The sequence below is a fragment of the Paramormyrops kingsleyae genome, chromosome 18, assembly GCF_048594095.1.
Source record: "Paramormyrops kingsleyae isolate MSU_618 chromosome 18, PKINGS_0.4, whole genome shotgun sequence".
Lineage (NCBI taxonomy): Eukaryota > Metazoa > Chordata > Actinopteri > Osteoglossiformes > Mormyridae > Paramormyrops > Paramormyrops kingsleyae.
Window position 1 is genome coordinate 19887996 of NC_132814.1, and position 27638 is coordinate 19915633.

The following is a 27638-nucleotide window of genomic DNA, read 5'->3' on the forward strand; positions in this document are numbered from 1 at the left end:
TACAAAAAAGTTTTTCTCCCCCCACGACTTTTAATTTGTAATAATAGGTTACACATGACTATCCATTAATTTGAAGTTCACTGACAAAATTAACAAGACATTAGGAATTTATAGTGTGAATCTTCCATATGTAGCCTATTTATTCAAGTGAAGATCAGCTATGTGGTCACACCAAGAATATACCGGAAAATAGGCATAAAAAGATTTTAACACACTTATCCAGTTGATATCTGCAGTTTGACATCCCTTTTGCAAACATTCAATGCCGAATAAATATATCATTGGGCTTACTTCAAGATCTAACAATAGCAGTCGATGATGAATTTGGGGAAGGCTGCTTACTATTATGTGGACCGGCTTAATTGGGGTTCAATGTCCTCAGCATACTTTACGCGCGTAATATTATCAGCAAATAGCACAGACAGCAGTCAAGCGCCAAAGCAAACAGGAAGGAGGCAGGGGGTCTAATAGAAGCAGAGGCTTTAGGGAAAGTCTTGTGCTACACCTGCTTCACACAGATCCTGAATACACAAACCCAGGTGTTCGGATTCCCCACCCTGTACAGGGGTAATATTCTCGATTTTTTCCCCCCTAGAAAATAGGCCTGTTTCTAGCAAGCGCAGAAAAGGCCAAATTAAATACACACAGTACGTTAAACGGCGACATAAAAAAATGTTTAATAGAAAATGGAAATTTTGGTCTTTTTTGTTCCACGCCATACATTAGCGGTTATTATTTAAAGTTACGAGTAATGTTTATGCATTGTATTTTTATCAGCTCTGGACTATTAAAAAAATCTTCAGAGCGTGAAAAACTCTGAGGTGGCAGCTGAAAGCTAGTATTAGCTAGTATTATAAGTGGTTAATTACGGAGAATAATAAAGGCGCTCTAAATGATAAGTAAATGTAGTGTATTTACAGTGAGATTCGAGACCTGGGAAAAGTCACGCCTGAGTGCTGTGTGAAAGTGAGCCAGCCACAGCGGTGGGAGGAAATCGGGAGGGGGGTGGGAGGAAAAACTGGACTATATTTACATATCGGCTCAAATGCGCTGTATATGCGGGGTCGGTCCTGAAACGACGTGACACTCCGGCTAGAGTCAGAAGGGAGCGATCGACCCCGGCACTCCGCGATCCCTTACTGCGGCTCCCGTAACAGGTACCTCTTCTGTCTTTTCCACTTTCACATTCAATGGACGATACTTGCGATCACACGCTTCCAGCATATGCTACAGCAAGACCCGATCAGTACAATAGTTTATCCACTCTATTATAGCTGGCGAGCGATGTTTCCATCTTCATGGTAATATATACAACGAAACGCTAGACTATAGCCCGTTTAATTAATGCAGCGGATTTTTCCGATGCACTTCTGCATTTTTATGAACTTTTCACTAAGTATTATTAACTAGTAGGGAATGCATTATCCATTTGATTACTTTTTTATATGTAAGGAGGCTTCAAGCAGGAGTGAGAAAAAAAGGACAACGTGCCTTCTGAAGTAGCCTACATAGGCTATAAGTACAAATGGGGAAAAATACCTTATGATTTCTGATTATTTATGTTGCGTGTGGAAAATATTTTATAACGCATAACGTATTTCCTTTTCGACTAAAAGCAGTTTTACTCACTTGTACACGCTGGGTTTATTCTGTCCCCAGTCCATTAACACGTGTTTTCTCGATGTACTTTAGTCCCTTCGCCAAAGCGACGCCGTCTCTGCTTGTTCAACACACAAGTAAACGCTGCCCGTTGAATGCCGCGCTGACAAGTAGCCCAAAGCAGGCATTCATTAACATGATTATTAGACGTAACCATTAACATAACATTATAAACACACGCAAGTCTGTGATCCGTCATTAGCACGCAAAGTATACCAAAACAAAGAATTGTAATAATAATAGGCGACACCTAGACACATTATACGGAGCCGAAATGGAAGAATTCTCTGTCGCCTGCTCTACTCGCACAATGCCAAGTAAAAAAGCAATAAATGGCAGATTTTAAAATTACTACAGAATCTCTCCACCTGTCTGCATTCCTGAGGTTTCGCAGTTTTTTATAAACTGGCGCGACACTAACGCGCTAATTGTACATGTGCGTGTGATTCCGTTGAGAACGCCGCAGACCACAGACCTAACCGGCCTCTCACGTTTAATATGCCTCCGCTATGTCTTGTATTCAGACCATCAAATGCATTGAGAGTGTAATTAGACGGCAATCCGCGGGATCTAGCTGTCTGGTTTCATATAGTAGTAAAACCTCTCTCCCCCCCCCCCCCCCATAGGTCTTGACTTTTTTAGCCTTTGATTTATTTAGTTGAAATTCTGCAGAAGAAACATGGAAACTACAAGATGCCAGAATTGCCAATGAGGGAACAGCAGCAACAAAGCTGAGAATTTCTGCAGTGAGATCTGAGCTAAAATCTGTGGGGGAATAAGAACTGGGGTTTTAAATACAATTATGTCCCTTAAATGCTATAGAAAATAAAACTTTGTCCCAAAGCTTAAGGAACTTTACACACTCTAGGCGGCCATCCAAGTGGAGGTGGGGGTGTAGGTGTGTCCGGGAATATGCGAGAATATTAAATAATACCTAAAGCTGTGGACTTTTATGTTCAGTCATGTCTAACTATGTATGAAATTTCAATCTGAAGCTGTCTGTTTTGTGATTTCTTTGCCTTGCGGTAAAGGGTAATCAGGTAGGAAAACAGTAGGAACGGCTTCAACAAAAGGGCGTCTCTGACCGCCTCCACCCCCTCCACCGGGGGGGTTCGTACGCGGCTCCTCGTGGTGTCCATGCGCAATGTGTGGATTGAGATCCATAATCCATAAGACACCTGGTGGCTCCACCCCCCCCCAGATAGTCCCAGGGCCAAACATGTGCTTAGTACCCAGACAATGTTTACCATTTTTCTCCCTGAAAAGGTAGGCTTCTCTCATCTGTTTTCAGGTGCATTGAGCATTCCTCTTCAAGCAATTACTTTAGTTATGCCCTTTGTTAAGAAGCTCTTATTTCATGTAGACTCTTCTCTACACATGAAGCCTCTTTGCTGTGCCCTTAACTGCCTTTGACTAGTCCGGTCTTGCTCAGAGAAGTATATTGTCGTGTTCTGTTGTCCCGGGGAACCAATTCTAATTGTCCTCCCCCCAGACCCTTATTGTTCCTTTGGTTTGCCCAAAAAAAGCCCTGCATTTGCACCATTTTCCCCCGAAACTGCCTGTGTCTAGTCTCTTCCAAAGTCTAAACTTGACGTACTTTTCCTAGTCATTAGAGAGTGTTTTTCTGGACTATGTTGGTAACCGCATGTATAAGAACCATTCAGATTGCCAAGTTATATGATTTAGTGCAATTAATTTGAGTGTTATACCAACAGCTGTCTGGGTTTATATGTTCTGTGATTGTTGAGATGTTTTATCTGAATTGGCAGCACAGTTTGTAATGTAATGGTAAACTGCTTTGATGTGTGAAGTAATTGTTGGATATTCCTGTCAGGACAGATGTCACCTTAACTGTAATCCACTTGCGTTTTTGGTCTGGTGGCGGCTTGTCCACGGACAACATCTCTATAAAGCATCTACCTCATAGTTTCAGTAACGTAACTTGTTTTGATTTAAGGTTCTCCCATACATGTACAGATGACTAATAAGGCTTTGCATGTGCTTGTTTTTTATTTGTGTAGCGGTATCAGTTAATTGGTCAGAACAAAGTTAAGCAAGGTGCAAACCGGCAGAGCTTTTACCCAGGGCCCCGGTTAAGTCACTTGAGGGGCTCCTGCTCCCCTGGGTGTAGTGACTGTTTGTGGTCAAAAGGGGGCCCCCAAACTTAAGCGGCCCCACCAAAATGGATAGTTCGAGTGGTGACAAACACCGCAGCTCCGGTTATGTGCTCAGTGCCTGACTCTGCCCTATTTTATCTACAGGCTACAAGGAAGAAATTGAACTTTGATGCCATCGAACAAATACTCTTCTGCTATCATGGTGGAGAGTGACAAGCTTACAGCAACGGTAAGACCAGGCTCAGGGCCCCAGTGCTGTTTCGCGGCTCCTCTTCAGGGTGCCAGAATGTATGCGCCCTACACCCGATTCTGGAAAACGCTCCCTGCCACATTGCTGCTCTTTGTGCCCCTGGTGGGTATTCATACCTGAGTGCATGCAGATCACGTTCGGTGTGGTTTAATACAAAGACAAACTTCTGCCTTATAGTAGGTTTTTAACCCCTTTCCCACGATGAGCATTTATTATTCCGTCACCCTTTGTCCACCCTTGCGTTTCCAGGCCAGCTCTACCTCTCCCATTAACACGGCTGCCCTTCAGAAACTACTCCCCCTCACCCCCATCTCCCTTCCTCTTTTTACACAGTCTAATGATTTACCTCCGATAGCAAAACCACGCAGCCGGTCTCGGCTGGCGATGCGACTGGACAGCTAAGCTGACGCCCCCACAAAGGGCCCATTATGCCCCAACCACAGACTCGACTTGTCGTGATCGTGCACCGGTTTGGGTTTAAATGCGAGCCCCCTTTTCGCTCAGCTCGCATGCGCCCCCTGTACCGGCCAGCACCCGCGGCCGCACGTGCTACGGTATCTTTCCAGGGAATTTCCGTTTGTTCGCGTGAATCACCCACACATGCACGTAAATGTGTCCGCATACAGATAACATACGGACATACACAAACGCGCATTCATCAGGGAGGCAGCAGTGTTGCTTCTCCCCTCCGGGTTTTTTTTTGGTTCGAATCCCACCTCCTGTGTGTATGTACGGGGTTTGCATGTTTTCCTTGAATTGCGTGGGTTTCCTCCCGGTTCTCAGTTTACCTGCCACAGTCCAGGGTAGGGATCGTCAACGTGTCCGTACACGGGCAAACCTGTCCGTGGAAAGACTCATCTGTGTCCGTGGCAAAGCGTTTTGATTGAGAAAAAAAGGATGTAGGCTACGTTTTTAAATACCACGTGAATGCTTATTTATAAGAATGTCCGTCTGTATTCGCCATGGAGTTAATTGAACCTTGGTCCAGGGACATTAATTTCGGTTGAAATAGTGCTTCTAAATTGCTTCCAGCGTGTGTACCCAGCGATCTGGCGCTGCTTCCTGCATGGGACTGGCTCCGGCGCAGCCCGACCCCGTATTGACTTAGCGGTCGGAGGATGGTTGGAAACATGTGGAAATATGCTCGCATCATACGATCTCGCACGTGTAACATAAACATGCTCATAAATATTACAAATCCCGCTAACCTTTAGGCTAACTGTGTAGTTTGCCTGTGAAATGTAGACATTTACAGTCACCCTCAAGCTCACTTTTACCCTCTAAAGCAAATTTAACCTGGAAGTGAGAAGCTTATAAAAAGTGCCCCGCTGTAATTAAGCTTGACGTTTCTGTAAAACGACACGTCAGAACACGACGAAGACTCGAACTGGAATACTAAAGCGCCCAGACTTTCTCTCAATATTTTTTTATACTGCTAGTAAATTTGTAATTACTTTTAAATGGGGAACTGAAACCCGTGCTGACGTTTAATTGCTTGCATTAAACCGTATTTCGTGAAGCCTTGAACATAGAGAATTGGCTTCAGTTTTAAAGAGCTGCATCATTTTGCCTTGACAGTGCGCATAGTAGGATTGACGTGCGCACCGTAAATGTTTCCTAGATGTTTTTGCCGTCATCGTCGGCGTATTTGGTAAAATCAATCCCAGCACCATTTCCTGAATTTGCAGACCATAAGTTTTGCAGGGAGGTTCGGCACATGAAACGGTAAACGGCGGCGTGAACGACGTCCGGTAAATTCCTCATTAAGATTAGTGTGACCATAATTTACGCAAAAATGATTACTATGGAAAGTGTGACTGGATTCCAATTTTGTATTCCTGGCTTGAAAAAAAATGTAGCCCTCAGCTTTTTAAGTGTTATTGTAGCACAAAGAAGATAATTATACTGCTATTAAAATATGATCCAGATTTTTTTGCCATAAATCGACGTAATGGTTAAACTTTATTAATATAATAAGACTACATCCTTCTCAGTCTGAAACAGCATAAGACCTACAGGTGTTTGCACACCGTCTATTTGATACGTTTTTATTATTATTTTTTAAGTTAAGCTGTATTTGTTACCGTGTAGTTCTTAAATTCCATGACAGGCTACTTTATTCATTCACGAAAAACTACTGTAGTTGTCTGTGATCAGAAATTTACGCCTTATGTTTGTACAATAAAATTCATTTTAGGATAGCATATTCAACGATAGCAGCAATTTCAAAATGAAAATGCGATATCGCTTCATCACAGCACGTGGAATCCGCCTTTCACCTCAGGGTATGGTTTTCCCAGTTTAAAGCATAGACCTTAAGAGGTTTTTTTATGGAATCTAAAGAGAGAGCGGACATTTAACACCAGTGTCTGGATTTTTGTTTCCTGGAGGTCTGTTGGGATTATCTGTATTCAGGGCGTGCAGGGTTGGGTCAGGCTGCGCTTCTGCATCTCACCCATGAAATGGCTGTTTCTTCGCAGTATTTTTCACCATGTTTCAGGTCCTCCGCTTTGGGTGTTCCTGTGTGTGTCAGACTTTGGGTTGCTGGGTTTCACACAGCTATTCTAACACGGTAACTTGCAAAATTACTCTTGGTATTATCCAATACTATCCAATAATATTATCCATTCTTTCTCCCCCTAAACTGAAAATTGACCATCCAGAAACCTTGAATTGCGCGAATAATTCCAAGTCACCGTTAGATTCTCTAATAGCAGTTATGCAGGGATAGATTCAGTCCAAACATTTTTACTAGTTTATCCCTCCCCAAAGTCTTTAGTTCAGACCCATGTACATAAACCTTGAGGCATAAGAAGTACTTTTGGTTTCCATTAGCGTACTTTGGCAAAAACAAGTATTTACATGAGTAACTTGCTGTATTACCTCAGTAATGTGGAGTACTTAGATGTGCAAGATGCATGCAGGGAATAGTCAGATTCTGTTTATTTAATGTCAGGCTGTAATGTGTAATGCAGTGAGCACTGCCGCAAGGTACCTGGCGCTACAGTTTCAGCTACTGTTGGGTGCCAGTTGCACTGGATGTAGCATAGTGCTTAATGACGTGGCATGGTTGTTGGTTCAAGACCCAGGAAAGAGTCTCCCCTTCTACAGTTGAATAAACCCGGAGTCCTAACCCTAATCCACCCAACCTGAACTGCCACATTAGTCAGATGTGTAGATGCGTAAATTGGAGGTTGTCCTGGACAAATGTGTTAGTAATTATAAATAGATACGGAGCGCATGCTGATACAGGACGTTGCCACACCCACCACATGACAAACCACCTCAGGGATGAGAACCCAGCTGGTGATACCTCAGCACTAGTCTGAATGGAACAGTGTGAAGTTTTTTTCCAGGGGTGCCAATTTTGTCACCAACCCCCAGATTTTCCCTGAAAGTCCGAGGGCCTGCTTGCAGGGCTGTGATGAAGCAGTCGCAGGTTAAGGGCCTTGTTCAAGGGCCTGATGGAGTAGAATCACTCCTAGCATTCATGGGATTCAAACCGGCAACCTTTTAATTGCTGACACATATCACTAGCCTCAGATCCACCAATCTGGCCATTTAGACAGATAAACAGATGAAATTTGGTTCTGAGCCATTGTTTGGTAGGAATTGAACTTCAGAACAAGCAAAATATAGAGTGTAGAGAACCTCCATTACTGACCAGCCTGTTGGCCTTAGTCACCAAGGCATGAAGCCAGGATTCAAGCTGCAATCAGAGAGTTTTGGGAAGAATGAGGGCTTCCCACTCACTGTCGGTACATGCCACTGTGTCGGAGATATCCAGATTAGCTTCGGTGATGATAAGAAAGATGTTCTGATGGAGATACCAGTTCATGCAGGGAGATGCGTCTGTAACAGGACGTGTAGCTTTTTGTCTTGGTCACTGCGTGACGCTCTCGGGACTCAAACGGCAGCCATCGTGGGAAAAATCACGGTACGTTTTGCTGCACTCTGCAGACGTGAAAACCCGATGGCCACGGTGTCACCTCTAAAACGTCAACAATGACGAGTCATTTTCTGAATCTGTTCCCATGAACACGTTCCACATAGCTAATCCTGTTTTTCATTGTCTGTTAATTACGGAGAAATGTAACTGTCTTTCTGCCAAGCGATTGCTCACGCTGATTCCTGTCCAGACCCTCGGGGTTAGGATCACCTGAGCTTTTACTGGCAAATTTTCACCGTGCCACTACTATGGCCTCGATGGAAAGCGATATCGGCACGCCGACGTATGGGCACCGTCGAGACCCCATGTGAGAATCGTAGGCATCTCCAGATCTAACGTTCGCAATGTTGCATGTTGAGGGTATTTCCTGAAGTTTGTGGAATTCCCCTGAAAACGACGCGCACAACAGTTTCCTTGTTCAGAATTCCACCGAATATTTATATAATTTAATTGTGAATTCTGATGCCGTCCGTAATTCTGTACTCCTTCACCTCGCCGTCCAAAGGTCTCCGTGCCTCAGTTTCCTGCGGGCCTAATGTGGAGGTGGCCCCCCCACTCCCCCCCCCCCCCATTTTGAGAATGTGATCAAAGCAGACAGCCTGCGATCCCATTGGATGGCGCTAAATGGACCGCGTAACCACCTGGGTACAGACTGGCCTCAGGACTTTGACTTATTTTTTTTTTTTTGAAGTTTACAAAAGCCTGGTGCGTTAGAGTCCCATCTAGGCTCCTTTGTATGGGGCGGGGGGCAGGGGGGATTTGGGGAAGGAGGGAGGCCCCACAGATCCAGCACAAAAGGCAAAAAAGAAAGAATTACCCCCCAAATCACCTCATGCCACTTTTTTCTCAGGCTCCCACACCTGCTGTGATGGGCGCCGCACTGTGCGGCTCTGATTGGCTGGAACGAGCAAAGCCCCGCCTCATCGCTCGGTGCATGGTGGGCTCTCAAAAGTGCTTCTGCTGAAACCCGACACCTATCTAGGGCATGAAGAGGTTTGTGGCTGGAAAGATATCTTGGGTAGGGGACAGTAATGGGGAAGGAAACTCAACAACAGTCACAACAACAGCAATAATAGTAATAATAACGATAATAATAATAATAATAATAATAACAGTAGGCACCAGTCTCTGCCACAACCCTGAACTGGATCAGGAGTTGGAAGGTGGAGGGTTGGCTAATAAGATTGATAAGAATAATAATAATAATGGTAAATTAGTAGCATTGCTAGCTTCATCTCAGACTTCTTGTGCAAACCCACTTTTAAATTAGCCCTCAGATAGCTGGAGCACAGGCCTCGCGACGTATTTTCCAAGAAAATCCCATGCAAACACGCTCCCTCTGATCCCAGCGCTAAGCTGCCCCATTTGTCAGTCTGTCAGCGTGTGCGGCCTGCTCTTGCTGAAAGGTATCGCCTCCTCCCCCCCCCCCCCCACCACATCCCCCCCGCCCCCATGGCTCTTTCAGGCATCTCCTGCAAGTCTTGTAAGTAGCTGGTGAGATGACTTCTGGGAGCTAGATATGATCTACACATCAGATCATCTTATTAGCATTAAAGACAGAACAAGTTAGATTAGATCAGTGTTTCCCAATCCGGTCCTCGGGGACCCACAGACGGTCCCAGTTCCCTACCAGATGCAAAAATGTGGAATGTCTGGCAAGGAGCCTGGAGGGTGCAAAAATATGGACCGAATGTGGGTCCCCTAGGACCAAATTGGGAGACACTGGATGGTAGATAGACACACCCCATTCATACCTATGGACAATTTGGCCACTCCAATTCAACTTAGCCTGTTTTTTGACTATAGGGGGAAACTGGAAGAACCCCAACAACAACTCAGGGGAAAACATGCAAGCTGTACATATACTGACCTAGGGGCGGAGACTCACCCTGGACCCTGAGGTGTGAGGCAGCAGTGCTCACCCACTGCAGCACCGTGCCACCCTATCTGGAAATTATATGTAATATTATGTGGAATTGCGTCTTCCATTCCTTGTGAACCCACGGTAATCGTCATGGCAACCCTGAACCTGTGTATGTTGGAGGGATCTTGCCCTTGACCTTTGAACTCTGGCAAGTGTTATGTCCGTCGGGCTCCTCTGGACAGACTCTTCGCGAACACATTGCCGTCTCTTTGTCCGGGGACTGCTGCCGCATGCGTGGGGAATGGTGTCTTTGTGTGTGTGGCTTTAATCTCTCTAATGAGGGGGACCCACCCATCGTTCATTATGCCTGAAGGGACTTGCAGATTGGGGGGGTGGGGTGGTCACCTAATCTGTGACCAAGGGGCCTTGAAGCCAGTGTTGTTCCCCCCACCAGCTCAGGGAGGGAGTGGGCAGCGAGAGCACCTCTGTCTGTGTCCCCCCCCCCCACAGAAGACACACTGTGTGTGACCCATGCCAACCCTCCCCCCACTACCTGAATGTAGTACAGCGATGTTTCACCCATCAGGAACTCTCGCACAAGAGAGTATCGCACATTTAAATGTGAAATGTCACTTCCACATCACGTTTTGTTTATGTATGCCCAGCTGCTCAACAATATTGGTTCCTTTGGGTAAAAGTGTCTGCTTAATAAATCAAATGTAAATTTTCAGTGTAATTGCTGTATTTCGCAAGGTTCATTTTAACACTCACTCTATGTGACATAGGGCCCGTGACAGGTTTATTAACACAGAAACCTGTTCATCTGCTCACAGACAAACCGCGTGAAGTCCGGCTAACAGACCAGGACAAACGGCAGTCCTTCCTTGAGTCCATCAGATCCTTCGAGTGACTTGTTTCACGTTGGGGGGGTGAAGTAATCTTTCAGGGCAGGATCCACATTTTTTTGTAATCTCTTCTTCAAGTTACAACAGCGCCAATTCTGGCAGATCTCTCTCTCCCCCTCCTCTTCTCTCTCTCTCTCTCTCTTTTGCTCCCTTTCTTGCTCTCTCTCTCTCTCTCGCTCTCTCTTTTGCTCCCTTTCTTGCTCTCTCTCTCGCTCTCTCTCTCTTTTGCTCCCTTTCTTGCTCTCTCTCTCCCTCTCCCTCTTGCTCCCCATGACGATTTCGTGCTTTTCCGCCCATGATAAATGGGGGAGATAAAACGACAGTGAAATCTGAGCCCGACTCACGTCTCGCTCAGTAAGCTGGGGGTGTTGGTGTAAAGAAAATATCTATGCTGCTGGGGGTCGGGGGAGTGGGGGTGGGGGGGGGTCGCTTTCTGTGAGATGCTCGACTGCGTGTTCCGGACCTGAGGGGGGGCAAAGGGGCACTGTTGTCAGCACGCCATGTAACAGATGCGAACCTCTATAGGGTTTAGTGGGGGGGGGGGGGCTTTGTGGTACCACTATGCCGGAAACGAAAGATGTCGATTCACTTTATCATTTGTTGCTCCCTGCATGTCTTTTGGACGAGGTCGGTGATATCCGTGAGAATATGACTGGGGTGTGCGGGCAGCAGTGTGTGGAGGTGCAGTGTGTGGAGGTGCAGTGTGTGGAGGTGCAGTGTTTGATAGAGCCCACCATCATATGCAGTGCCCCTTGAGCTTAAACTGTCGGAAATCAACGCAGACGTGCGCCCAAGCCGGGATCCCGAGTATCCCGTGACAGTCCATGGAGCCGGAAGATGGTGACTAGGTAGCTGATTAGCAGAATATGCTGCTTCGGCATCTCCTAAGGAAGGTGCATATTTAATATTTAGTGGCGAGCGCCGCAGCCCGTCGTGGGCTGGAGTGTGGGTGACGGGAATGGTGCTGAACGTTTGCTCTCGTGGTGGTTTTTGGGCAGGCCGCCGTGAACGGGGACTCGCGGGCCCTGGAGAACCTGTCCCAGGGCGACAGCGGCCCAGAGGGCGCCAGCGAGAGCAGCCCCCTGACTGCCGCCGAGCCCCCCTCACCGTTCAGCCCCAAAGAGAGCGGAGACACCGCGTCCACCCCAGGTGAGAGTCTCCTAAACCTCAACACGCCCCCCCCCCCACCTCGTCTGCGTATTCGGTTTCCTGTGTGTTGTAGGCGTGTCACATGGGAGCGAGAGGCACGTCTGAGAATCAGTCCAGACACATACGGGGGCAGGCAGGGAACCTGCGGGTCAGGTTTGGCGGATTTGCCGGTCTCTGCAGGAGCTTTGGAGGCGTGCGGGGTTTTCACGAGTGTTCGTGTGACTGAGATCGTGCCACAGGGGTCGTGACCGGGGCGTCTGTCAGGCGCAGGGGGCATCTGGCGAGGCACGATGCCAGTGTGTGTATGATGGCTGACACTTGCATTCCCCTGGCCCACACACACACACACACACAGACACCCACACACACACACACACAGACACACACACACACACACAGACACCCACACAGACACACAAAAACAGACACACACACAGACACACACAGACACACAGACACACACACAAACACACACGCACACAGACACACACACAAACACACACACACACAGACACACAAACACAGACACACACAGACACACAAACACACACACAGACACACAGACACACACACAAACACACACACACACAGACACACACACACACAGACACACACACACACAGACACACAAACACACACACAGACACACACACAAACACACACGCACACACACAGACACACACACACACAGACACACAAACACAGACACACACAGACACACAAACACACACACACACAAACACACACGCACACACACAGACACACACACAGACACACACACAAACACACACACAGACACACAGACACACACACAAACACACACACACACAGACACACACACAAACACACACACAGACACACACAGACACACAAACACAGACACACACAGACACACAAACACACACACAGACACACACACAAACACACACGCACACACACAGACACACACACAGACACACAAACACAGACACACACGCACACACACAGACACACACAGACACACAAACACAGACACACACGCACACACACAGACACACACAGACACACAAACACAGACACACACAGACACACAAACACAGACACACACAGACACACAAACACACACGCACACAGACACATAAACACACACAGACACACAAACACACACGCACAGACACTCACCTTTTTCTCTCTCTCTTTCTCTACAGACACCAACACAAACCTGCTCTCTCTGGGCAGAAAAAGGAAAAGGAATCGCTCAGAGACGGATGAGGAGAGAGTCTGGCAGTGCCATTACAGCAAGGTAGGGGCCACAGGGGGGTTACAGGAGGGGTCTGTGAGGGGATGGGAGAGCCGGTCACAGGATGGGGGCGTGGTGTGAGCGAATGTAACCGTGAAACACAATCCAAGGTGTCAATGAACGCCAGATTTAGCCTCCTGAACAGAGAGAACCATGAAGATGTGCAGGTGGGGAGGTGCTGTGTGTCTTAGCATGTTAGGACTCTGTATGTGTGATCAGAAGGGTGTTGGTTCATATCCCAGGGTCAGCAGAACCATTTCATTGTTAGGTCCATGAGCATGACTCAACACTCAACTGCTCTAATTTTTTTAGCATCTGGCAAAATAAGTCATGGGAAAAATGGGGGGGGGGGGGTAGAATGGGGGTAGCAAAATTAAGTGAATAGATGGATGGATGGATGGATGGATGTATGGATGGGTTTGAAAGACAGAGAGGAGCAGCAGGCAGTGGGTGGGGGGGCAAAGGAAGAGGGAGCAAGCTGGAGGGTTTGAGAAGGAGAGCTGGTGTGGGATTAGAGGGGATTACGGGGAGATTAGGATGTCAGAGCCAAAAATGCCCTGAAGCCCAGGAGCAGAGCGGCTGGATCTGAGAGTCGGAGAGAAGCAGCCGGAATCTCGCCCGTCATGGGAGACGCCGCTCCGAGGTGGCGTGTCCCTGTGTGAATGTGTCCCGCCCGCTCTGTCCACAGGAGGGCGACGCCCACACCGAGACCCTGACCGAGTACGAGGCAGGCCTGAGGCAGAGGCCCCCGCCCCGTGTCATCTTCCAGGCAGGCCTGACGTCGCGACGCAGGCCGCGGGGCTGTGATAGGGGCCGGCAGCGTAAGCAGGAGGCCCACAGCGGCCAGGTGAGGGGCCCATGGGACGGGGCGCAGTGCAGCGTGTGGCCACAGGGGGCTCCCTCCTCAGCAAAGTGACTCAGCAGTCCAGTAGCAGTGTGGAATTCAGTGGAAGTATAGATAGATAGATAGATAGATAGATACATAGATACATAGATACATAGATTTGGGAGACAAATGGGGGGGGGGGCTCTTGAGTAGTATATTACTACCATACACCACACTATTTTCAGTAGATATCCTCCCAACCCCCCCGGAATAGTGATGCTTTTTGATTGTGTCTGGATGGTATGATAGTATTAAAAAATTAGAGCCTAGTGCTGACTGGGGTTCTGCTGGTAAAACTTCTGCCGGCTCATTTTACTGCCAGTGAATAGCGGAATGACAGATTTCCGGGACACTGCATGTCATTCGCGGGTGTCAGGGAGCTGCTGTCAGCTTGTGGGAGACTCACCCCCCCATCTCATTCTCTCTCTCTCGATCCAATGGTCAGCGTCTTAATTATGTTCGATGTTTAAAGAAGCCACCCCTGTCAGACTGCCGACGGGTAGCGTGTCTGCATTTGGCGGAAAGTGCAGTTATGATGCAGTAGTGCCCTGGGTGTTGCCCACGGAAGAGCAGTTATGATGCAGTGGTGCCCTGGGTGTTGCCCACGGAAGAGCAGTTATGATGCAGTGGTGCCCTGAGTGTTGCCCACGGATGAGCAGAAGCTGGATGCGCCGCATCCCAGTGATGGCTGTGCAGAACGTCGGGTCATCACGTGGGCCTCGCTCACATCTCACCGCCGTCTCCCACCTGTCACCTAGACCCCGTGCAGGAGGAGTCCATGTCACCTGGCCACCCGTGTGTCAGAGGGCCCCTCCCTGGATCTCCTGGAGCCCGACTCCAAGGATTCCGCCCAGAGCGGTTCCTGGGTGTCGCTCTCCTCTTCAGAGGCCCTAATTCAGCCAGAGTACAAGGTACCTTAATCTGACTGTTACCTGGATGGTGATGGTTCTAGTCCCAAGTTAGGGCTAAGCTTCTGAACCTCTCTGCTAGCTACCAAACCTTAGACTTCTTCCTGATCAGAGGTACCAATACCTGTACTGTACCAAGCATCAAGCAAGTTGACTAATTAAGTGATTCAGTTCGATTTTAGATGCTTCTGGTAACAGATGACTGTTAAGCATTGATTCTCAAAGCGAATGAGAGAGATAGCCAATCAAATTGTAGCAGAGACCATTTTTTGTTCTGCCCTCAGAACATTTTTGTGTAAGTGAAACTCCCATGAGCGTGTCACACACTGTGTTCTGGACAGGCTCTGGCCTCAATATAAAAGGCTAAAACCAGTACGACAGGCTCAATCCAGCTAGTCACATCCGCTCTGGCTCCTCCCTCTCCCTGCAGGACAGCAAAGGCTTCCATGTCGGGGAGCTGGTTTGGGGGAAGATCAAGGGCTTCTCCTGGTGGCCAGGCATCGTGGTGAGCTGGCGTGCCACTGGCAAGCGGCAGGCCTCCCTGGGCATGCGATGGCTCCAGTGGTTCGGGGACGGCAAGTTCTCAGAGGTGGGAGTGAAAGCCAGGCCCCCCCGGCTACGCTAAAGTCTGTGGCCTTGAGGTCCCTCTCGATCACCTCCCCCACCTCCTTTACCCCCCAGGTGTCTGCCGACAAGCTGGAGTCGTTTGTGGCCTTCCCCAAGTTCTTCAACCAGGCCTCCTACGTGAAGCTGGCCTCCTACAGACGGGCCATCTTCCAGGCACTGGAGGTGAGTGTGGGGAGGGGGAGGGGGAGGGCCAGTCGAGGCAAGGCTGTGATTCTGCGCTTTGCGATTAGCGACGAATGCTAATCAGACACTGGAGTTCTCCAGTGAAAGGAAACCACAGGATCGCTGTGTGGCGTAATCAGCCAGCGAGTATCTCTGGCCTCGGATCCCGCGTGCGATGTGGCTCTTCATGTGGGGCTCAGTGAGTAGCGCTGCTTCACATCTCCAGAGATGGGGGTCTGAAACCCCGCCCCCCCCCACGCTCTGCTTGTGTACAGGTTGTAATTCTCTGGCCTAAATGTATAAGCTTCTATCCTGCGTGATGTGGTTGTGCTGTATGGCTCAGTGGGTGCTGATCATCAGTAGGTTATCATTTCAAATCCCAGAGTCGGCATGGTGATTTCTCCACTGGCCGCTCGAACAAGGCCCTCAGCCCAGGGACTGTCTGACTCTGCTTTCTCAATCTTATGTCACTTTAGAGGAAAATGTCTACTAAGTAAATCCGATGTAATGTCCACACGGCAGATGGCCAGTCTCCGAGCAGAGAAGACCTTCCCCCTCTGCGACACTGAGAGCCCCGAGGATCAGATCAAGCCTATGCTGGACTGGGCTTACGGGGGCTTTCTGCCCAAGGGCTTCGAGGGTCTGAAGCCCATGGAGAACTCCGGTAAGTGGGACTGATGGCTGGTTAAACACCGGGGTGGTGTTTCATGGATCCCCAGAGGGTATTAGGGTCTCATAGAGTCAAAAACAGAGAATCAAAAACAGCCTCTTCCCAGCTTACGATGGGATTATGTTACGACAAACCTATCGTAAGGTGAAAATGCATTTCAATACTGTACACCTAAGCTAACACACGTCATAGCCCAGCCCAGCCGACCTTAAACCTGCTTAGAACACGTACATTAGCCTACAGTTGGGCAAAAATCATTGACATAAAGCCTGTTTTGTATAAAAAAGTGTTGAATATCTTATGTAATTTATTTAATAATGTGCTGAAAAAGAAAAACATTTACCAATCATATAGTCGAAATATCGTAACCTGGAAAGCGTCCGTATAAAGGCGCAATAAAAAATTTAAATGACCAATTAATGAAAAATTGAATATACAGGTTAAAAATGAGATGATGAAGACAGATACAATGAATTACATGAAAAAATGTACTGAATATAGATAAAGAAACAATAAGTAATATAAAAAGGAAAATGTAGGAACATGAATAACTACATGTGCGGATTTAAATTGAAACTTACACAGAATGAGTAAGATGTCCAGAGGTATTAAAGCATAGGCAGATACATGCTTAAGTTTGTGTTGTGTTGATGTGAGCTGTCGGGGCTGGCAGCGTGACAGAAAGCTGTCTGCCGGGAGGGAGGGGCGAGGCCGTGGCATGGGGGCGGGATGAAGGGGCTGTGAAAAGCTCTCTCACGCCCCCCAGGGCGAAGGAGATACCGGGGGGTCCTGCGTGTGTGCTCCGTGCAACTGATGCTTCCGTGGAATGCTGAGGTATTCCCGGGATCGCCCCTTGGGAAAAGTACACTAGCGTCTGTGATGATGGCCGACTCCCCGCCCCCCCCAAAAAGATCTGTCTGCTTTTCTCCCTCTTCAGACAGCGGCTCGCTGAACCAGCAGGTCTTGGACGTCGCTCTGACTGAGTGCTTCCCGGCAGCCAAGAGGCCGAGGCTGGGCCTGTGCAAAGCCAAGCAGGGCACGGAGGACGTGTACAGCCGAGGTCAGAGGTCGTGCCGGTACCTACAGCGCCCCCCTGTGGCTCTCTTGTAAAATTACACAGATCTAAATAAGGCTGATATTCATTTGTTGTTTTAATTTCAGAACAAATGTTTCATGAAGTTTTAAAGAATCACAGAAGTATAGAAGGTAAATGTTCTGGCAGTGTGTGGGCGTGTGCTTGTGAATGCAGACCTTATTTGGGAATGGGGGCAGGGTCAAGTGAACCAGAGGGGAGGGGCTAGAGCTGTTTGGTACAAGTATGAGGAAGAAATGAGAAAAGACAAGGTGTAGACCAGGGTAATGGGGCAAGAGAATGGAAAATGTTATTAAAAAATTATTACAGAAAATATACATAACAATGGAACAAGATAAAAGCTGAGCAATTGATTAGGCTCCTCCCCTGATGTTGCTCCACCCCCTAGCCTACATGCCCCGCCCCTTAGGCATTGTGTGATTCATTTTATTGAACTGCATTGTTTCACTCGCTTTCTCTTTTGCCAGAATTTTGTCTCTCTTGTGGGAAGACAAGGGTAGCAACGTTTCATCCGCTATTTGAAGGAGGCCTGTGCCAAACATGCAAGGTACTAACACCGAAAAAACGAGTATGACCACAAAAACGGTGCGGCGTACCTGGATATGGAAAGGCTGATGTTTTCAGGGTACGGCCTGCAGATGGCGCTCAGTGTGGAGTTTCGTTTCCAGAAGCAGCTACGTGTTTAAAGGGACTGGGATGGCCTCCGTTCATGGCCCTGGGGGTGTGAATCATTCTAGATTGGTTCAAAACCAGCGGTAGCTGTTTAGAGACAAACTAATTATTATTATTGTAAGAATTACAGTGATCCCCCGCCTATCACGGAAGTTACGTTCCAGACCCATCAGCGATAGGTGAAAATCCGCGATATAGAGAGACCATATAAATAAACATTTTTTTAATAGTTTAAGCCTTAAAATACCACTCCCACACGCTTTAAACACATGTAAACGTATTAAAACACACTTTGTAAACACATATGATATATGGATGTCGGGCTAAGGATATGAGTAACATAATAATAATAATAATAATATGTGTATATATATATATATACACACACACACACACCGCAGAGAACTGTGATGCGTCTGGGAAAAATCCGCGATATAGTGGGGGTGCGATAGCTGAACCGCGATATAGTGGGGGATCACTGTAAAAGACTGACACTAAAAGGTGCAGCAAACAGACCTGAAAACTGCAGCCCCAACAGGATGAAAAATCAGACAGAGACAAATGTCAGGGGCAGGCCCATGGAATGAAGATCATGGTGATGCTAACTCTTCCGGACCGAGCCGGATGCTGGCCCAGACCGCGAGCCACTGTGTTCACTGGTGGCTGACGGGTCAGTCTTTGCCTGCAGTGGCTTCGTGCCCTAAGGTGCTTGTCTGTAATCATGTGCTGATCCAGGACATTTGGCGATTCCCAAGCGGCCCCATCGCTTTTCGTTAAGTAGCCGCCTTTACTGTGACCCCCCCCCACCAAGTGGTGTAATACCCAGAGCTCCCCACAGTCAGACGAGGGCCGTCGCTCTCGCACAGATACCGCTCGAGGGATCACTGTCATGTTTTCTAGCTCGTAATTCCACAGCGTCACGGGCCTTCAGATTCCCCCCATTAAATGTCACGAATGCATGGCGTTTGTTGGCAGCGTCGGTAAGGAGAGCAGGTTGGATCCCGATGACGGATCGGTTCAACATAGTTCAGCTAATCGAGCGCCGATTCAAAACACATGGCGTCGCCCTGACGGCGCCCCTGCACCCCAGAGTGGGAGGCCCCTGTGGTGGAGGTCATGGTGGGGTCCTTATCACTGCGTGTCTGGTTTTCAGCCCTGGATTTTCATTGGCTGATAGCAGTTTACGTTCGGCTTGTGGGGATGTGCTGATTTCATATACATTTGTGCACACGTGTGTCTTCTTTACCAAACGTTTTGGAATGCATAGTCAGTGGTTTCATCGAACGACATCCTCACCACTGCTTCACGGATGTGCCTGTGTATATATGTGTTTGTCTATGTGGATTATGTTTATATTACATTGTGGGGACCAAATGTCCCCCTCTTTTTTGATGTTGTGGGGACCATTTTGAAGGTCCACGCAAAGATCGGTGAATGCATTCAAAGAAGTAATAATGGCAAAAGCCTCGTATTTTGTTTGGTTACTTATGTCACTCCAGCCACGGGGAAAAAAACTCACACTGGTCCATTTGGACTGGTGAGGTGCTGAGGTGTCACCTGCCGCGGCTGCACTCGCGCTCTCATCCCTGAGGCGGTTTGTCGTGTGGCAGGTGCGGTCACACGCTGTAATCAGTGCACGCTCCTCTCTTATGGTTAATGTTAGGGCTGGGGAGGGAATAAGGTCGTCATGTTGGGATTAGCGTTTTCCCCATAGAAATTATTGGAGAGTCCCCACAAAGATATTACAAACCTGTTTGTGTGTATGTGTGTGTATATGCTTGCATGCATGTGTGTGTCTGTGTGTGTGTGGGGGGGGGGGGGGTGTATGGCTTTAATGAGCACAGAGGCCTGGATTCTATGCTGGAGGGGGGGCATTTACAGCTGTGACAGTAACATGTGTCTCCACCCTCCTTCCATGTCTGTGCACCTGGCCAGGATGTCTACTTGGAGATGTGCTACATGTATGATGATGACGGATACCAGTCCTACTGCACCGTGTGCTGCGGGGGCAGGGAGGTGCTGCTGTGTGGGAATGCCAACTGCTGCAGGTGAAGACCCACCCCTGACACTGATGGAGCACACGCCCCCCCCCCCCCCTTGGCTCAATGAACACCCCCTCTGGCTCACTTTAATGTGCAGCATGGATAGAGGACACGCCCCCTGGCTTAATGGACACGCCCCCTGGCTGAATGGACACGCCCCCTGGCCCACTTAAACATTTAGCACTGACAAAGGACACGCCCACTCTGCTCATTTCAATTTTCACTGTTGACTAAGGACACACCCTCCCCAGTTCTCTGGCCACACCCCCTCACCTTACTTAAATTCTTAAATTTTTCTGCTTAGAAAGGACCTGCCCCCCAGGCTCACTTAAATATTTGCTATTGAAAAATGAACCCCCCCCCCCTACTTAACGTCAAACTTAAACACTTAAAGGTCATTAGCGGAGTCGCCCTTAAGCGCCCAAGATTAACGAGATATTTCCCCCCCTGGGTGTCTAAATTACTTGGGTTACATACTAATTGGTTGATTGTTTTTTTCAAGGCAGTAACCTCATAGCTGCCTGATGTTGGGATAATATGGCAAGCATACATACATCCTCTTACTCGTCATTTGCACACTGCCCCCTGCAGGTGTTTCTGCGTCGACTGTCTGGACATCCTGGTGGGTGCAGGGGCGTCAGAGAGCGCCCGCGCTCTGGACCCCTGGTGCTGCTACATGTGCCAGCCCCCAGCCCGCTACGGCGTCCTGAAGCGGCGCCACGACTGGAACATCAAGCTCCAGGAGTTTTTCGTGAACGACAACGGGCAGGAGTTTGTGAGTGTCGCCCCCTGCTGGCTGTGTCACCCCCTGCTGGCTGCCACATAATTAGTGTGGTTTACATTATACTGGAGCCGGAAAGGAATTATACGAGTAAATTGGTGGTGACAGTTTATAAAAGGGAAATGTTGACAGTTTGTGGGGGGGGGGGGCTCTTTCTGGGGTTTGTGTGTGACTGTTTACAAGAGACAAGTAAGAGATTCTATCGGAGATTATGTAAGAGAATGTGTCACTGTGTGCATCTGTGTGGGATTAATTCAGCTCCATTCAGTTTATTTTTAAATAGCGCCTTTCACCACAGAGTCGCCCCAAGGCTACATGGGTGTGTTGTGATACATCATTAAGACAGAATAATACAAAAAACGAGGAAAAGGAAAGACAATGAAATCAAAGAAAGAAAGAAAGTCAGGTGACAATGGAGAAGAGGAACCAAAAATTCCCAAGAAGGGAGAAAAATAGCCTCTGGGGTTCCAAGGTCATCTGGCTGCCCGACCCCCACCCAGGCATACTAACATTATAGCTTAAGAGACAGAGATTGTAGAAAGGTTACTCTGTATGTGACAGTAAGTACTTTGTATGTACAGTGAGGCAGTTTGTGTTGTTTTCTGTAGTGCTTTATGTAATATGTAGTGTTTCTTAAAAATGTTGGCCCTAGTGTGATTCACCCGGATTCGGAATTCACTTCCTCTCCAGGAAAACCCCAAGATCTACCCGGCTGTACCAGCAGAGCAGAGGCGCCCCATCCGTGTTCTCTCGCTGTTCGACGGCATCGCCACGGGTGAGCGCCCGTCTGACACAGGTGGCACGGCGCCCCGGGGCGGCCGCGGTGGTTCCTGTAACGTCCAACACCGTGCCGCTTGCAGGGTACCTGGTGCTGCGGGACCTGGGCTTCAAGGTGGGCCAGTACGTGGCATCAGAGGTGTGTGAGGACTCCATCTCGGTGGGGGTGGTGCGGCACGAAGGGAAGATCCAGTACGTCCATGACGTGAGGAACATCACCAGGAAGGATGTGAGTCGGCACCTCGAGGAGCCTGTGTCAGCCACTGCTGGGAGCCACTGGGTGTAGCCTAAAGATATGCAGGGGTGAGGGTTTGAGACCCAGGAAGGACTATAGATAGATAGATGGATGGATGGATGGATGCACAGTGGGTTGTGTATTGCAGATGATAAAGCCTTAAATTTGTTTCATGGGTTCGACTTGCTAGATTTACATATTTACATTTACTTCATTTAGCAGCCGCCAAAGTGACCCACAAGTGAGGCAGCACATTACAAACATGCAGCCATGACGGAGTCGACTAGGCGTAAGTGCAGCTAGGCTGAGCTTCCAGCGAGCGCATGGATGTGTGTGAGCAGTATTTGAGAAGGAGCTACACAACATCTACCAAACAAAGAAGGAGCCCAGTAAGAATAAGCTATTCAAATCAGCATAAAGTGCGACATTAAGGGCATTCAGGGAGTATGGAGCCGTGTAGCAGCTGAAGTCTTTATTTAATTGGGCTTTGAGACAAACGTCTGTGCAAATATTTGACTCCCATCCATATTCTTGCACCCATGCCTGATCTGTCTAGACAATCTTTCACCAGCTGCACCTGTATGTCTTTACCCCCGACCTCAAAACAAACAACCGCCACATTGTTCTGGCTGAAAAACCCGCTTGTGAAAAAGTAAAATCCCCCCGCTGCACCTTTCACCTGTCGGGGGCTGAAGCCCTTATCTTGCTGGAGATGTTTCGCCCCCGCCTGGGAACCAAAACTCTGCCCTCAGGGTTACCCTGCGAGTGCCTCTGATGCCGGGCGTGGAGTGGGGTGGGGGCAAGGGGGTGTGATTTACAACAAAGACCAGAATTTCAGTAAGATCACAAGGCTCTTCTGAAACATTTAGCTCCAGCGGATCCACAGACCTGTCTGGAATGGGATATCTTTACAACCACACCATACCACGACAAGCAGAATCTTTTCCTATTGGAAAAAATTCACATCATGATATTTGAAATTGCTTCTGCTCAGTATTGTCTCTATGGGATGCAAAATGTTTCCGTACGGCAGAAGGCTTTTGGTGGCCAGTTCTTGCTCGTTTTTCTCCTTCACGCTGATTTTTGTTAAATTTCTCACGAACCCGCCGCGCTGTCTGTGAGTCTAACAGCAAGGACGAAAATGACTATGAATGCCTGAGAGAGCAACCCGGGGTGAACTTTAGACTAGTTTTTAAACATTGTCTAGAAAAGCGACAGAAAAGGAATCCTGGGATGGAACCGCAGTTAAAATTGCAGAGCTTGAGAAGTTTTGTTTCCTGCGACGGAGTAAAAATGTTTCACCAAAACCTCCTTATGGTCTCAACCCAGATCACTGTCACAGCACATATGACGCAACAATTGCACGTGCATAACATGCGATGTCGACATTAACGATTAGTGAATGCTATAGTACTGTTCACAAATAGTGAGTGCAGCTCCCCCACCAACCAGTGCTAGATGACAGTTAGGATGCTGGCCAGTGGATGTCGGAACAGGCAGCGTGCCGGTGACACACACTGTGCACAATCCATACTTACTCACTTTATGCACTAATTTGAAATAGTGCCTCTTGGTTACTTTTAAAGCTTTTCTTTTTATATTTTGTTTATATATTTTTATATATATTTATGCTTTCAAACCGCGATCGTTCGAAAACCACGTAAGATGCGTCTTTTTTTTTTTTTTTTAAATTTTGTAGTGAAATTTGCTGTGTTTTTTAATGTTGAAAATGTTGTTACCCGGCACACATTAAGTGAGACATCGAGCCTCTTTGTGTTAACTGACTTTCTGAGGTCAGTCATTGGGTATTAGGGGGTGTCGGGCGTTGTTGTGGGTGACGGTCACTCTTGGTCACGACCCAGCAAGTAACTGGCGTCGTGTGTCCACACCACTGTCCCATGCAGATCGCAGAGTGGGGACCCTTTGACCTGGTAATCGGCGGCAGCCCCTGTAACGATCTCTCCATCGTCAACCCCGCCAGGAAGGGCCTCTATGGTAAGGATGCACCACATGGGGGCGCCGTAAGGGGGGCGCCATCAGTGGGGGGCGCCGTAGGGGGATTCTGTAAGGGGGGGCGCCGTCAGGGGGGCGTCGTGTACACCTTTTAAATGTTTTATCATAAAGACTCAGAAAGATCCTTATATATTATTATTTAACACTAAATTGTGAATGAAAACAGATTCACCATAACTGGGGGATGCTTTGTTGTTTCTGGGAAAGTTACCTGGGGGGTCCCCCCAGTGTAGTGACTGTTTGCCCCCCTCCTCCCCCCCCCCCCCCCACAAATGCATGATTGGGGTGACGGTAAACGCCGCCTCTGATCAGTTAGTATAAAGGACTTGCCTGTTGATGATGTGAGGGGGGTGGATTGGTCTGGGTGGGAGTGCGTGGAGGAATGATAGACTGCTGGATGGAGCAGTCTCGTTCCTGTAGACCCCCCCTCCATCCGTGCGCTTCCCGCTTCCCTGGCAGAAGGAACTGGGCGACTCTTCTTCGAATTCTACCGGCTGCTGAGCGAGGCCAAGCCGAAGGAGGGCGAGGACCGGCCCTTCTTCTGGATGTTTGAGAATGTGGTGGCCATGGGGGTGAACGACAAGAGGGACATCTCACGCTTCCTTGAGGTCAGAGCCGTCAGCCGGCCATTACGGGCGAGGGTGGGGCTGTTGGGGGTAGGTGGACTCTGGGGGCTTGGAGGCACTAACAATGTGGGGAGGACGTAGCTTGTACTCTTGTGTTACTTTCCATTTCTGTAGCTCTCCTTTGGCTTGTGTATTTGTGGTTGTTCACTGACGCCGCATTTAGGAATGAGCCAAACACTTTTTCATTGCATGCAACCGCAAAGAATTGCGACCCTGATGTTGATTGGTAGATCACCGTGATGTGTCATTCTCCAGTGCAATCCAGTGATGATCGACGCCATCGAGGTCTCCGCAGCTCACCGCGCCCGCTACTTCTGGGGGAACCTTCCAGGGATGAACAGGTGCGTGGACCTGAAGAGTCAGAGGTACCGAGGAGGGTTCTCCAGATGTTCTCCATTTTCACTTACAGCTGAGTGGGTTCTTTTGTTTTGTAATGTCCTTGTTATCATTTCTTGACAAGTGGCCAATAGGGGTGTGACGATATACTCAGCCCACGAGACGAGACACGATATTGGGTTCACGAGAACGAGACGGGATGATATTTTAACAATATTTTAAGGAAAATTTCAAAGAGGAGATATATTACTGGAAAGCAGCCTTTTATTTGATTAATTTGAAAGACAAAAAAATGCTAAATAATGCAGATGTATGGTGAAATGTTTTAAATAATCACCATCATCATATGCAGTAAAGAACAGAACAAATATCTAGCACCATAAAATATTTCACTACAAACTCAAATGACAGGCTTCTCTCCTATTTGACTTCTCAATTGAACATAAAAAAAAAAATATATATAAAACAATATAAATAACAAACATAAAACTTTTTTTGAATGTTTTCTTCACCGGTGCAGTGGATTTAAGTAAAGATGGTGCTGCAAATGGCTTTGCATAGCAGTAGCAGTAGCCGCTGTGAACGGCATTATTTTCCCACAATGCTTACAGATGGTTCGTGTTTTGTCTGTCACCTTTTCGCCGTTTATATTTTCCGCCGGGTTCCCAAAATGCTGCCACACAAAAGGTTTAAAAGTATCTGGGGCATCTACTATGGTAATTTTGTCAGACGCCGATATGCTTACATCAGCTGATTTGCAGCACCTTCACGAGAAATCCCGTCATGTTGTAATATCGCGAGATCTTGGATTCCCTTTTTTTTTCCAGACCACTTTGTGCATCAGGGATGGACAAACTAGAACTTCAGGACTGTCTGGAACACGGCCGTGTGGCAAAGGTCCGTGCAAATTAGCCGTTGCCTCTGTCACACCGATATGACTTTCTGCCAGGGTGTGTTGGGGTCACATGACATACCATCTTCATATAATTCTTTGCAGTTTGGAAAGGTGCGAACCATCACCACACGCTCGAACTCCATTAAGCAGGGAAAAGACCAGCACTTCCCCGTCATCATGAACGGGAAGGAGGACATCTTGTGGTGCACGGAGCTGGAAAGGTGACCACCTTGATACGGACGCAGTGGGGGGGGGGGCGAGGCTAGTCATTGGGCAGTGGAAAGGCCTCGGTTTGACAGGGATTTCCTGAATGAGAGATAAGGGGAGGAGTTTGAAGCAGTACCTTGGAAAGTGACGTAGGAAATAATAAGGAAGTTGTTTGGGGAAACTCCTGAGTGCGGGACCACTAGTTAATGAACGGATTTAAAATTTATTAAAAACTAACTAATGAATGTAGGTATACACAATCACAACTGAATGAGTTATCGTCAGAGTCCAGGGCTGAAAGTGAGTGTCAAGCTGCTTCATCTCCCATGACCTTCTCCTCCTCCACATCCCCCGCCCCCTCGTAACTGTGACGCTCATCTGCCCCCCCTGCAGAATATTTGGGTTTCCCGTGCACTACACCGACGTGTCCAACATGGGCCGGGGGGCCCGGCAGAAGCTGCTGGGCCGCTCCTGGAGCGTCCCGGTCATCAGGCACCTGTTCGCCCCCCTCAAGGACTACTTTGCCTGCGAATAGGGGCTGAGCCCCCACCCAGAGCAAAGCAGCCTCCATCTGCGAAAGCGATCCGTACCACGCCGGTGCTGTCCTCCTGTAGCCAGTTACAGGGTCATATTCCGTCAGTTGTTTATGATCCCGACGTTCCGCTCGGAACACCAGGATGCAGAGTCGTTCACGACTGTGGTTTACTGTAGACACACTTTACCTGTATGGGCTGGACTCCATGCTCTGACAAGTACCTCAGCATCACACACTGCGACAATTTTATAATATTTAAAATACTTTTTTTAAAGGTGAATTTCTGGTCAAAATTTCATATTTGTGGTTCTAATATAAAAGAAAAAATGATTTCCTTAAAATACATAATGAAAAAGCTACAAATGGTTTAACAGATATTCCAGAGATGGTATAAAAATACTTTATTAAAAGGTGAATTTGTCATTAAAATTTTGCATTGATTATTTTAATAACAAAAAAAAGTACAATTAATAGATTTATTTAAGCATAATACAAAACTTATAGTTTATCAATGTTATCCTAGAGATGATGTTTTAAACTCTGTTTTCATTTTTTCTTTTTTTGTTCAGAAAACCTTTTTGAAGCGCACAAAGTAAAGAGACCAAGTTACTTTTGGCCAAAACATTTGAAGTTATGGTTAAAGTGGTTCGTGTGAACAAATGATTTAAAGATGAAAACATACAGAAGTTAATGAGCTGTATTGTTTGCTGACCAATCAAAGCTCGTACTTACATCAGTTTTATAAAGAAAAAAGGTCAGGGGTCCACTAGTTAACGTATTTTCAGAATCACGTCTTTGTTGTTTGTGCATTAAGTACTGTTGTTTGTCTAAAAAACATGTTTACAGTATCAGCTTTCCTTTGTCAAGGAATATTTGGGCATATTAAAATACGTCAACTTATTAACATATTATGAACTGTTTTTATATTTTTTTCTATATAAATGGAATGTAAAATTTTACTTTTTTTAAGCTCTTAGCCTATATTTTTAAACTGCAACAAA

At 47.6% G+C, this 27638-nt stretch overlaps 1 protein-coding gene and 1 long non-coding RNA gene across 3 annotated transcripts in view; one reads left to right on the top strand and one right to left on the bottom strand.

Moving 5' to 3' along the window:
* Window positions 1-1018: 1018 nt before the first annotated feature.
* On the top strand, window positions 1019-26779 carry dnmt3bb.1 (DNA (cytosine-5-)-methyltransferase 3 beta, duplicate b.1). Of its 2 annotated transcripts, none has more exons than XM_072702244.1 (22): window positions 1019-1157; window positions 3921-4005; window positions 11743-11893; window positions 13081-13175; window positions 13861-14019; window positions 14817-14969; window positions 15397-15555; window positions 15648-15755; window positions 16278-16419; window positions 17363-17485; window positions 17587-17631; window positions 17986-18065; window positions 20126-20238; window positions 20824-21007; window positions 21704-21788; window positions 21874-22019; window positions 23930-24020; window positions 24498-24646; window positions 24920-25029; window positions 25828-25897; window positions 25998-26116; window positions 26496-26779. In XM_072702244.1, the coding sequence occupies exons 2-22, from the start codon at window positions 3946-3948 to the stop codon at window positions 26635-26637; spliced, it is 2484 nt and encodes an 827-aa protein (XP_072558345.1). In that variant the 5' UTR covers window positions 1019-1157; window positions 3921-3945; the 3' UTR covers window positions 26638-26779. The 2 variants fall into 2 exon arrangements, with proteins under 2 accessions (XP_072558345.1, XP_072558346.1); XM_072702245.1 differs by having other exon boundaries at window positions 24920-25005.
* Window positions 21947-27638, bottom strand: part of LOC140579577 (uncharacterized) — a 38136-nt gene continuing 32444 nt past the window's right edge. The window contains exon 3 of the long non-coding RNA XR_011983540.1: window positions 21947-22077. This is a non-coding gene — a long non-coding RNA (uncharacterized lncRNA). The remainder of the gene's footprint in view (window positions 22078-27638) is intronic.

Bases quoted from the DNA above. Each gene is read 5' to 3' on its own strand.
- dnmt3bb.1 (XM_072702244.1), top strand. From the start codon at position 3,946: ATGCCATCGAACAAATACTCTTCTGCTATCATGGTGGAGAGTGACAAG. The intron at 16,420-17,362 runs GTAAGTGGGACT...CTCCCTCTTCAG, and splicing joins GAAGCCCATGGAGAACTCCG to ACAGCGGCTCGCTGAACCAG. The intron at 20,239-20,823 runs GTGAAGACCCAC...TGCCCCCTGCAG, and splicing joins GGGAATGCCAACTGCTGCAG to GTGTTTCTGCGTCGACTGTC.